Source organism: Micromesistius poutassou (assembly GCF_964030765.1).
Source record: "Micromesistius poutassou genome assembly, chromosome: 1".
Classification (NCBI taxonomy): Eukaryota; Metazoa; Chordata; class Actinopteri; order Gadiformes; family Gadidae; genus Micromesistius; species Micromesistius poutassou.
Window position 1 is genome coordinate 9,076,448 of NC_140271.1, and position 13,128 is coordinate 9,089,575.

Sequence of the window (13,128 nt, forward strand, 5' to 3'; positions counted from 1 at the left end):
GTGCAGGATTAATATATTCAAGCGAGGGGGGAGAAACTTAATGAGAATTCTGCCGCTTTGCATCCGATCAAGCCCCCCGACTCCCCCCCTCCCCCAGCCTCTCTCCCCCCCCCCCTCCCTGTTCACCAACTAAGCCCACACTCCTCTCCTGAAGGACTCCTTCAACAGAAAAAACTACATTGTGTTTGGTTTTTTTAAGCAGTGGCTAATCAGAAGAAGGTTAGAACTGTGGATTGCATGTGAGCATCTTCCTTGATTTTTTTATCCCCTTAAAACTTCAGATCCCTGAGAATTAACACATCCCGCACTGGCAACGAAAATGTCAATGCAGGCCATTGTGTGTGTGTGTGTGTGTGTGTGTGTGTGTGTGTGTGTGTGTGTGTGTGTGTGTGTGTGTGTGTGTGTGTGTGTGTGTGTGTGTGTGTGTGTGTGTGTGTGTGTGCGCGCGCGCGAGAGAGTGAGAATACAATCAGCGAAAAGGAGATTCGGCTATTCTAATTGGTGTCGCTTTTAACAAGTAGGCTAGGTCACTATTAAAAATTATGGAGGTTTTAAAACTAGCTGTCAAAGCCCCCTTTCCCGCGCACGCGGTCCAGCGTTTAGTTCGTGAATTGAATGGCCGTGGCTCGATGTAACATTTTGATCATTTTAAAAAATATCACGTTATACGGGGTTGGAGCCGGTCTCGTTGTTTGTGTGTTGTCTGTTGTAGTTGTGTGGGGTGCTCTTGTATCGCCGCTGATGGTAATGGAGAAAGTGTCTGTAAATGGCTTAACAAACTATAAAATGCCATAAACGCCGGGGCAGTGTTTGGTTGTTTACGTCGTGCATCAAAAAAGCAGTTAGGGTTTTACGAGGTGCCTCGACCGAAGGCAGTAAACGCCTCACTCGAAGCTCATTTCAGCCCCTCGGAAATATCTACGAATTTAATTGTCATTTTAGTTGTGTTTTCCATACGGCCTCTCATCATTATGAAGGGCCAAGGGTTCGAACCCTGGGCTCAGTAAAGACAATTGTTGTAGTATATCTGAGACCCGGTTAACGAGATGGTAAGTTAGATGTTCTGTAACAACCAAAGCATGTAAATATCAACGTGGTGAAAATATTCACTTGAACCTTTTGCAATGGCTTATTAGTGAATGTAAAGCAGGCCTACCGCACAGCGGCTGTATGTGATCAGAGGCCTTCACGTACTCATATGAACAATCCTATACCTAAATATTTCCCAATTGGTATTGCCATAGCAGGTGTACGATGGTTTGAACCATGCATGTGTTATGTTAGGCCTAGGCGATGTGTTATTTTTGTTAACGGCAAATACGGCTCCTTTAATTTTTTGGTTAAAGGGACAATTTTTGTTTTTGGGGACTATGGTAATTTTAACATTCAAGAATTGTGGTGGTTCAACGTAACGGCACAGATACCCGGACGAAAACCAACCAGATAAGCCTCGCACATTAACAGGAGCAACATGATACATGTTATTTTGTACGTAAATAACGTATTCCGAGTTTAGTTTCATAAATTTTGTTTTCATAATTACATTTTCTTTTCCCTGACTATAGGTTTTCCACTAAATCGAGATAATCTTGTGATTAAACCAATAAACACACAGGCCTATGGCAATTTTCTAGTAATCTGATAAGCCTTGTTCCTATAGGCTTTGCATCTCGATAATGGACAAGCACACTGAGAAAAGGCATTTCAAATCGCTTTCACCGCAACAAGCGTCCTCGTATCTGTCACAACCCTCGTTTCACAACTTCCCAGTAAACAAAGCATCTTCCCATTGAATAGGCCTATACTGAATCTAGAGAGAAACCCAGCGCCACATAGTAGGATAGACACTGTAATACCCTGGCTCGCATATTATTCAAATGTTCGGTCTATACAACCCTATCGTATGCCTATAGATGGGCCACAATAACAAAACCACTTGAATTGATTGAATTGGCAGTTTTGCTCTGATCATTATTGTGCTTTGATTTAATAAATGAAATGATAGCCTTTATAAATGAATATACTCTAAATCTCTGTAAATTGTCAATTATGCGCCCACTATTGTGTTGTTGAGTTGTTGTTAGTGTGTGCTCTACAAAAGATAGTTTAAGTCAAAGCAAGTTAAATGTTAAGATAATTTTAAATCACAATGTTTAATTATTTAGTGTTCCCGTGTCCTTTAAGATATCTACCTCAAGTACCATACAGTCACAATGATGCGCCTATCTCTATACTTTACTATCTTTATAGCTTACACAAAGTCCCTCCTGTTTAAAAGTGATCATGGAAGTGCGGTCTCATTTTGAAACTACCGATGTTTGATGGAGCAAGAGTGCCACCAAGTGGCCATTGTACGTAACAAATAAAGGAAATCGATTGCATTGTTTTGTGGCAACAAATACGATCTAGTTCAATCCAAATTGTAATAATAGCTCTTAAAATAAAATTCATGAACATAAGTAGGACAATTTATAGCACAGATTAAACGTGTTGGAACACATTTAAATAATAAGACGCTCGTTTGGCTGTAGTGTGCTATAACAAACTAAACGAAATAAATATAATATATTCGGCCTTTTTAAGAAAGAAAAAGGCATTATTGAATAATAATATTTGAATAGTTTAATTTCCTTTATAGAACAATTTACAGCAAATCCAGCAGTAGTAGTAGTAATACATGACATTAATAATTAGCAATGACATTAATAATAGCCTACGTATTGCTCTTTATTACTTGATGCAATATAATATAATGATTATAAAAAAATTATAGTAATATAATAATCCAACTATAAAATAACACAATCATATAAATAATTTTAATAATTTAATAAAAACAATTAGAAACTGCTATTATATATATTTAGATAATATAACGTAAAGTAGTTTTGAGGAGCTTCATACCGAAAACGAAATAAGTAGAAAAATATATAAAAAGGGAGTAAAACTGAGAAAAAAGCCACCAACATTATCACTACTGAGATTAAATACGTAGAATACGTAAATAAGGAAATAACTAACCAAGTCATGATTATAAGCGCACAAGTGAAACATCGCTCTCTTGACAGAGTTAGTTTACATTGTTATATCTATTGCTTTAAATCATCAAATAGGCCAATAATTACGTTTTTTCTCTTTTGTGTGCCATAGGCCTACTTGAATTAGGCGCAAATACCCAATGAAGCCCAACTCATTGCGTCCTACAGCACCATGGCCTTTGGGTTGTAAAAATGACATTAGGAGTCGACTATCTCAGACGTCTGGCGGCTCGCTGATGTGTTTTGTTGTTACGTTTTATGGCCCCGCTGTTAGGATGCACCGTTTCGGAAGTGAGACAAAGGGAGGCTAGGAAGGACCTATAACAACACTGGGGTTTGCCTCTCCTTTCCAAGTCAGTGACACACACACACACACACACACACACACACACACACACACACACACACACACACACACACACACACACACACACACACACACACACACACACACACACACACACACACACACACACACACACAGGAACAGGGCAAGGCAGGTGTGGGTGGGGGAGACAGTCGTGGTCGGACAGCAAACGTTGCCACAAAACAATAAATTGCGCTCCAGATCTCCCAACGGGGACCGCCGACGTAAACCTAAATAAGTAAAGGCTTTTAATGGCTTATCACCAACACCTAAGCTGCAAAAGCAACTCATGCCGTAGCCATACTTTTCAAATTATTCTTAATATATATATATATATTGACATTAGCCGATTAAATTGGATAATCAAGAGTTTTAGGCACGATACATTTAATGAAATTGAAGCGAAATGTTGGTTAGGCCGGAGCAGGCATATCCTTTCATCCCACAGTACATCTTGAAATGGATTACACATCTTGAGTTGAGCCAACATTGAATCCCTCAAATAAAGATAATATTTAGGCTATCGTGAGAGATTTAAAACTTTTCTAATATTCCCAATACTTCCTCCTCCCCCTTCTTCTGCGTGTTTGCTTTACAGGCGTTTAGTTCTTAACCTTCAAAAATGTATACCCTATAAACTTTTATAGCCGTCATATTCCTTTATTGCACCGCACTGCATTGGATCTTCTTCTTTCTTTTCTTTTCCTTTTTTTTTTACAACAGTCAGCTCTTCCACATGCGTCTTTTCTCACGAGCGAGCGGCAGAGCTCCGCGCACCCCCAAGGGCGCGCACATCACATCCTCTGATCTCGTGCTGTTTGCTTCCTTCTTTGAAAATAGGAAGTCGGCAAAGAAAAACAGGTGAACCCAAAGTCTCCCACGCGTGTAGTGTTTGAATCGTACAAAATATTAAACGTAATTGTTTACAAGAAAGGCTAACACCAAATTAACCAAAAAGGTAAACAGGCTATTAAAGTAGGAGACGAATGTGATTATCTACATTATCTACATTTTCATTGTTTTAACAAATATAAGGTTTGCGTAATATATTGATGTTTAAGAAAGAAAGAAAAAAAGAAAAAAAAGGATACGCTAAAAAAAAACACCAACACTCACAAAATGATATATATATAGGCCTATATAATCGCTTATAAACTAGGTGAGTACTGTTTTGGTATTTGCCTTAAGAAAATATTTGATCATCGCTAATGTTGGCTAATGTTGACTACTTGCATGAATTTTGAAAAATTGAAATTGTGTTTCTTAGCATTGGGCCTAACATACAATACATAGGGGCCTAGTCAACGTGGATCAGGTGTTGAAGGGTTGAAGCGTCTATTATGCTTCTATTACAGACATCTCTTATGTATTTTTTACTTTTTGACACGCAGTATAAGCGTGTACACATCCATGAGAAAAGGGACGAAGGATTCGCTGTCTGCGTCAGAGCAACATCTGCTGTGCAGCAAACAGTCCTTGGCGCGTGCTTCAAAATACAACAGTTAATTAGTCCAGAATGGTAGATCTATATAGAGACACTTCTAGACCACAGTCTCACAGGCGGCGAATTCCTTCACTTAAGTCCCTCTCGTAGGATTCACAGACCTTCTGGAATAGCTTTGGCGAATAGCATTTACATTTTTACAGTTTCTATTTTTTGAGTGCGTTCGTGTACATGTATGTGTGTGTGTGTGTGTGTGTGTGTGTGTGTGTGTGTGTGTGTGTGTGTGTGTGTGTGTGTGTGTGTGTGTGTGTGTGTGTGTATGTGTGTGTGTGTGTGTGTGTGTATGTGTGTGTGTTGTTGCTATAGAGATCAACAAGGTATTATTAATAGCATATTTTGACAGTGGCTTTTGGCTGGTTTGTATTGACAATAGAAACAAGAATACATTAAATTAAACTTTGTTCAAATCTTCAGCTCTTTGATCTGTTTTATGTTGATGTAACCACGTGAACAGCAAGAGGCATTTGTACAACATAACGGGTATTCGGGCTTTTCTTCTATATAGGCCTATGCTGTCTGTTAGATTCATGATGAAAGAAAGAAAACAATTTCTACAGACAATATTTTCAGTGGATTATTACCAAAGGTCCACAATTGTTTCCAGATGCCCACAATTGCTCCATGTAGAGTACTTTTTATTATCCCTTTAACCTATAGGGGAGCGGGGTTTGAAGTAGGGTCAAACATTACAATATCAATGACCGGCCACTGGGATTAAACAAAAAATCACAGAAAGAGCGTCGATATCATAAAGAAAAAGAATAAACTTTATTTATGGCCTTGCTACAACGATGGGATCTCTGCATTTAACCCATCACTATAGCCAGGATACAGGAGCAATGGGCAGCCACTGTGCAGCGTCCTCGCTATAACACCCTTAAATGTAATTGTTAAACTCAGAAGAACATTGTGTCGCTGCATGATCCTTTGGTGTTTGTGCAAGGAATACTGGAGTGCATGCGTTGAGTTTTAGTATCTTTGAGCCAGTCTAATACTATTAAACTGTTATTATTATACGTTACTTCTTATAGGCTACTTCATAATTTCAAATCGGCCTACTATTTTAATCAATATCAACATACCATACCTACCTGTATACATGTAATGTATTAATATAATGTAATGCTACTATAATAATTGAATATTATTTCGTTTTATGAATATCACAATAGCAATATTTACTATTATTCGTTCATATTTTTCGTATGTGTTATAGTCTACAGCTAGCATCACTATTACATGTTTGTGCCTTCAGCTAAAAAACACATTCACAGTTTCGGGCTAGCAGAAGATATTTAACAAAAAAGAATAAGGATAGCAGCAGGGCATCCAGAACGAATTAGACCAAATTAAAGTGTCCATAATGTTACCAAAGCGAATCAACCAAAGTAAGTGTAGCCGAAGGATTCTCAGACGTCGAGATGGCGTCAATTGATGGGCAACGACGCTTTTAATAAATGCACTCAACAGAAAAACGCGGTGCGTGACTGCGCGTGCGCGTGAGTGTTTATGGGTCGATGACACTGTTTTGGTCCTGGAGCCAAACAGACGCCATTTCCTTTAACCATCAGTGTATAATGCAGACAAATATGTCCTGCTTCGGTTTGAACACATGCAGGGATATCTTACACTCTGTCTCCACTGGGATTAAATTATATCGAGAAAAGAGATAGCAATGACAGCAGAGAAAATGAAGTCCATTATGCCTGCCTCGCGCTCCCCGGCGCCAATCCTAAGGCAACTTCATTCTAGCACATAGCCCGCAATTGGAACGCGGTCATGTGACATTTTAATCTACTGTGTGCATGTGTTTACCAAGGGGATTCGTAGACGATGGGCAATTCATTAAAACAACAGCACGCTGGACAACATGACATGAAACCAAGACATGGTCGTTCTGTAAACTGCGTTTTAATACGAATCCAGCATCAGCAGTGCCGTAGCACAGAGAAACAACACAGAAAATGACAAATAGAAACATGAAAACAAAAAAAGTACAATGAGGCACAGATAATTAATGGTGTCCAATCTCACTCGGATGACATTTCATACAGACACGCATACTCACAAAATATTACAATGGAAGATAACTGAAAGTTGTTGAAGTGTCATTCGTGGACCAAATTCCAATGTCTTCGTTATTATCCGCTTCTTGTATATTTTTGTATATCTATGTCTATATTTGAGAGAATTAGGAAGGTACATACTTTCCTTTCACTAATTTTCGTTATTCTTATTCTCAATATTGTCTATATTTTGTGATTATATATCATACCTAGTTATTGGAGTGATGTTGCAACCGACAAAACAGCACAAACACATGTAAACATTATCTAGACTAATACATGATAGAAAAATACTATAGTACAGTAAAATTCCAGGTACTGTATAAAACAACAACATATATGTCATACCTAAAGAAATTGATGAGGTTACTCACTTTATTTACAATAAATTAGAAATATGTCCTATGTCAGTAAGCATTCCCCTCAAATGTATTTAATACCCAAAGAGTTACAGAAGAAATAACGGTTAAACTGTGGCATGCGCAGTCCATGTAAACATTTTATACAGATTTGGTGGTTGTTTGTCCATAGGAAAAATACCTATGTTGCTTTCAAGACTGAGAAAATATTTCGAAGTTTTATAGCATAAAGGCTAGGCTACATAAAAGGCTGGTTGTTGTAAAACCAACCCAGATAAGTAGAAACGTGCTTCACAAATAATAAGCTGTGTGTCCGGTCAAGACAGGTGCTCGGTGAAACTGGGAACACGCTTTGTATTTCTGCGGTTCCCTCCTTTTCACACTTTACACAGACGCGAGTTCTGTCTCTGTGTTTGTTTCTCATTTTCTCCCTCATGCCCGCCCCCCTCACACCCACATACAGACACGCACACCCACACGCACAACACACACGCATTCACACAGCGTCATTAGGCCAAAGTATTTTTAGTTTATGAAGCGGCTATAAAACTGCGTTGGGCTGCACGACGCTGAGCCCTCGCTTCGGGCCTCGCGACACAGCGTGCTTGTTTCTACACCAATTCAATGCTGCATTTATGTAGCTCAATTGTAATATGAAATGTAACACTTGGTCGAAATATGAACATTTGAATAGTTATAGTATATGTATAATACTGCACGTAAAATTGTGTTTCAGTCATATCCGCCTAGCCATGTATGTAGCCGTGGAGTATTCTAGAAAAGACAACAACTAAGTCTTGTTAGACTATTAGTTGCAGGCGTTTGACAAAAAGATAGGCTATAGTATATATTCATAGACCTATTATTTCCAAGAAATAGGCCTACGCATGGGAGCTGCGTAATTATTGTGGGCATGTTATTCAAAATCGCAAGGGATGGCATAAAAAAGGAGGACCCATGAGAATAAAAAACAACAACCTATGCCCAAAGCTATAGGCCTATAGCGGCTCCTATCAAGTCCTTGCGTGTTGTTGGTGTACAGGAAGGTGCATGCATGTTCAGGTAGTCATGTTACCGCTATCGGTCGCCAGCAGAGTAGACCGCAGTGTGTGACGCATTGTGGTAGATAATAGGGAGCGAGAGTACAAGATTACAGTCATCGAGTGGGACTCATCCACCCAACGAAGCAGGTGATGCGGCGTTATACTGATGCTTTGGTGGTGTCTAATTACTTGGAAACAAACAAACAAACGAGCAAACGAACGGGAGCCTTTTGCTATAGTGTCAACTTCAGCCATCCGAGATCTTTCTAATCAGAGTCGAGGGGACTGGGAGCGAGCAAGCGCAATCAAAAAAATGAGAAGAATTAACTGCACGCCTCACCGAACTGCCTGCTCTCCCGTTCCTCGTGTTTATTAATGACCGCGTGAAAACTCGGTTTCAGCACCTTCAAGCGCCTCCCTGACGAAGCACCGGTGTCAATGCGGCAAGAGCAATAAATAACTAATACTAGAAGCGCTCGAGACCCCCCCCCCCCCTCCCTATACCCCACCCCGGTCACCACTACCCTATCCTCGGGCCGCGGCAGCCCCACTTCTACCCTCTTACTCGCATCATTGGTTGTTTCCAAAAACGGTAGTCTGTATATACAATAACAAAAGCAGATATACAAAAAAAAGAAAGTCATGAAAGTAAAAGCGCTCTGGGTTACAATGCTCGTATACACAGACACATTATGATGTTGAGGAGAACATTGTGAGGTTCAAATCAAGGGTGAGGGAGTCAAGGACGCATATTCAGTCTATCATTGTTTCATTACGATCTCCGTACGTCCATTGAAAATAATTTGAGAGAGAAAAAGATTTATATGGCATAGCAGACGAAGACGTATAGGCCTATAGCCCAGTTAAATACCTTTAGTAGGCTATTTAGCGTTTGGCTTAGAATAGTGGACAATACCTGGCCATCTCTGCAAATATAATAAAACCTGTAACCACACTTTATCATGAGATAATATTGCAAATAAATGAATGTGCATGCGTGTCTAAGCGTGCGCATAAGTACATATCTTTATGTTATTGTTTGTGTGTATGTGTGTATTCATGTCAACATGTATCTACATACATGTACTATATACATGTATGCACTTGAATATACATGCTTGTATGCATGTGTGTATGTACGCATTTATGTATGTAGTACTGTATGTATGTATGTATGTATGTAAGTATGTATGTATGTATGTATGTAAGTATGTATGTATGTATGTATGTATGTATGTATGTATGTATGTATGTATGTATGTAAGTATGTAAGTATATGTGTATGTATGCATGCATGTATGTATGACTGTATGTATGTATGTATGTGTTGTATGCATGAATATATGCATGTATGTATGTACCGGTATGTATGCATGTTTGTATGTAGCCCTACGTGCGTATACGTGTGTATGAAGCGCTAGTCTTTCGGCTGGTCCTTGCTCTGTTTCTTCATCTTCATTCTCCTGTTCTGGAACCAGATCTTCACCTGCCGCTCCGTGAGGCTCAGAGCCCTCGCCACCTCGTTCCTGCGGTCTCTCGTGAGGTACATGTTGAAGAGGAACTCCTTCTCCAGCTCCAGGGTCTGGTACTTGGTGTAGGGACACCGCTTCTTCCTGGAGGAACGTGCATGCAGCCAGTTGGTGGAGGGATCAACTAGGGAACAGAGAAGGAGATCAGCATTAGCTTAGCGTTACCCATGTGTATACACACATATAGGAATCATCATCTTGTGATGAGCATTCTCTCTCCAGCCTTAAAAAGCCTTAAAATGCAAACCATGAGGCAAACAAGATGCACGTTTGGACATCAATTGGTGTATCCATTTGTGGCATTTGTTGCAATCGTTCTGCACTGCAGAATGATTGCAATCATGATTTGAAGTGATTATATGTGATGCATTGTTTATAACCAGAAATACAAACTAGTTCTAAGATCATTGGAGTATTTCCATCAGAAGAAAGTCCCCATTTTATAATCCTAATTAGGTTTGTGCTAGCATCCGGTAGTCATAGTAATATTATATTACTAAACCATGGTCATTCAAATTAATGTGAACCAATAAAACAACAATATATTTAAATAACAAATAAATTCTCTACACACATCTTCATCCACCTCAGTGATTGGAGACACTTGGATTTATATCACAGGTTTGTTGTCCAAGAGCCACATTGTGAGGTGAGATTATTAGATATTTTGCCTACAGGAAGAATACTTTACTACTTGCCTTACCAAATCAAAACGATTTATGACACCCTGCGGATGAATCTGTGAATCATTATGGCGTTTCTGACGTGGGTGATTTTAAGGAAACCATTTCTGAAAAACTTTAAGTCAATAACTACAGGCTATTGTAAAACAAATGGGGAAAAGGAGATTACTTTAAAAGTATAAATGATGAGTCTGTGAACTCTGTCTCAGGTTGGATGGAATAGCTTTTATACTAAACTTCGCACACAACCTTTTCAGGTGTTCCCTGGCTATTAACATGTTTAATGAGAGGTTAAAATACTTCAATAGAAAACATTGTTGTTTGTGAAGTTGCTGCCATGTAGACATGGCGGCTCACAAGCATATCTTGCAAGGCCACCTTCTGGAGAACGATGTCTACACCTTCTATGAGTGAAGATCTGACTCCCAAGGTACATTAACATTTAACAGTCACTTGTATCAGAACTGACTTACAACTCAGGCTGACAGTAATCAGCCTAAGTAAGTAACTATGGATGGCAGCGTTTGATAAATGACAATTATAAAATTGGAGTAGCGACAAAAATGTTTTATAGTGCTGCTGTCATACCTAGTTTCAGAAAAATAACTTGGCGTAGCGCAGAAATACGTAGATTGTACTATACAAGATTAAATTTGTAATAGATGTGTAGTGGGTTATAGAAGTAGCGGCCTTGTCTAAATTAGAAGGCAATTGAAGAAAACAAGATTATATAGGATCATGATTTTATTCTGCATTTGCAATCGAATAGAACAGGAAGGAACTCATCAGATAGCAAACATTGGTGTCACGTACAATTTTTGTATTCTGAATTGTAGACATGTCCATGAAAATAGGAATATGTTAAAACTCTTAAAATTTAAGTGCAGGGAAAACACTATGCACTATGCATTTCTGTGTCGTATCTTAATGACAAAATCAGCAAATGCTTTAAGGTGTTTTCTGACAATAATTGTGAGAATTGTCTTCATTGTGCTAAGCTTACATAGGCTATAGAATGCTAAGGCCGGGGCTAGGCTATACTATACCTTGTATTCTTCTATCTCACTATCTCTGTATTTCTCTCTCTCTCTCTCTCTCTCTCTCTCTCTCTCTCTCTCTCTCTCTCTCTCTCTCTCTCTCTCTCTCTCTCTCTCTCTCTCTCTCTCTCTCTCTGACTCCACCCTTGTCTCTAGGGAATTAGGAGCAATGTAATTAGTGAAATACAGTTCTTGGGAATGCATGCGTCTGGTAAAGGGCTAAAATCTATTTGGTGTTCACTCTGTGAATCGCCAAGACAGGCATCTTAGCAATGACAGAGGTTTTTGTTTTTTTCTACACACGCTATGCATGCCAGACTATCGCCAAATATCTCTGTTTTCCTCTGGAGCTACATTGAAGCATGAACCCAATATTTTAGAGCGGTGATACCATTTTTATGGTTGGTTGCTGTAGCTAATGAAGAAATATATTCAGTGGGATGTCGGGAGGACTCATAGTGAAAGAAAAGCCACATCAAATTGACAGCGGGTTCTGATTATTGCACAGTCGAATAAAAGCGTTGCTCGAAGAAGCTGCAAAACCGGATCCCAGCTTTTGTCAGAGTTCAGTTACTGATGAAAACACCTTAGGTTCAAGGCAGGGTCTCTACCCAGAGAGGGAAATGTAGTGAACTGATGCTTTGGAGACACCATTGGCATAGTCTCAGCTCTGCAATATAAGAATTGAAATTAGATTGTTTATATCCTGTGCCAAAGTAACCTCGGTCAATTGACTTAGGAGGGACCAGTGATGATCTTATCACTTAAAAGTAAAGGGGAAAGCCAGATCTGTCTTAACACAGAAAGTGTGTATGCATGTGCATGTGTGTGTGTGTGTGTGTGTGTGTGTGTGTGTGTGTGTGTGTGTGTGTGTGTGTGTGTGTGTGTGTGTGTGTGTGTGTGTGTGTGTGTGTGTGTGTGTGTGTGTGTGTGTGTGTGTGCGTAACGGTACGTGCATGAGAGAGAGAGAGAGAGAGAGAGAGAGAGAGAGAGAGACAGGGGAGGCATATTGTCTCAGTGCTCATCTCTTTATGATCCCATGCTCTTTTATTCATGTGTTTTGTGATATGGCATTGTCTTTGCCAGCTTACTAGTGGTAGAAATGCTTTGGTGTTTTGCTGCAGTGAACAAAGCGCATCTTATGTTATTTAGACCTAGATCGAGATATGGGGCCACTTTGGTGCTGTCACTGAAGATTTGCAACACTGTGCCTGGTGGCTCTGATAGAACCAGGGCATGTTATTCACAGGGAGCCTATGGCCTGTAATTCACACGGTTAGTGACTATCATCAGCAAATACGTCCATACTAACGTCTGAAATCAATTTTTCCCCCGACTTTTAAACATGTAGATCGATTTCATCTCAACGCAAATAATACCGGGCTCAAAAGAGGTTAGATGCCAGCGAAAGGTAAGGCGATGGGGTTTTGTCACGCTTAAAGTGGGTGCTTCGCATTTCCCAAGTGTATAATCACCTCCAAGACCATTTATTAGCTCCAGAG

The 13,128-nt window shown here is 39.6% G+C and overlaps 1 protein-coding gene across 1 annotated transcript in view; it reads right to left on the reverse strand.

Moving 5' to 3' along the window:
• Nucleotides 1-9,794: 9,794 nt before the first annotated feature.
• The window catches only part of LOC311419447 (homeobox protein Hox-B9a-like), a gene marked incomplete at both ends in the record, with an annotated part of 6,817 nt that continues 3,483 nt past the window's right edge, over nucleotides 9,795-13,128 (reverse strand). The window contains one exon of the mRNA XM_084488937.1: nucleotides 9,795-10,030. Coding sequence (XP_084345063.1) covers nucleotides 9,795-10,030 — 236 coding nt within the window. The remainder of the gene's footprint in view (nucleotides 10,031-13,128) is intronic.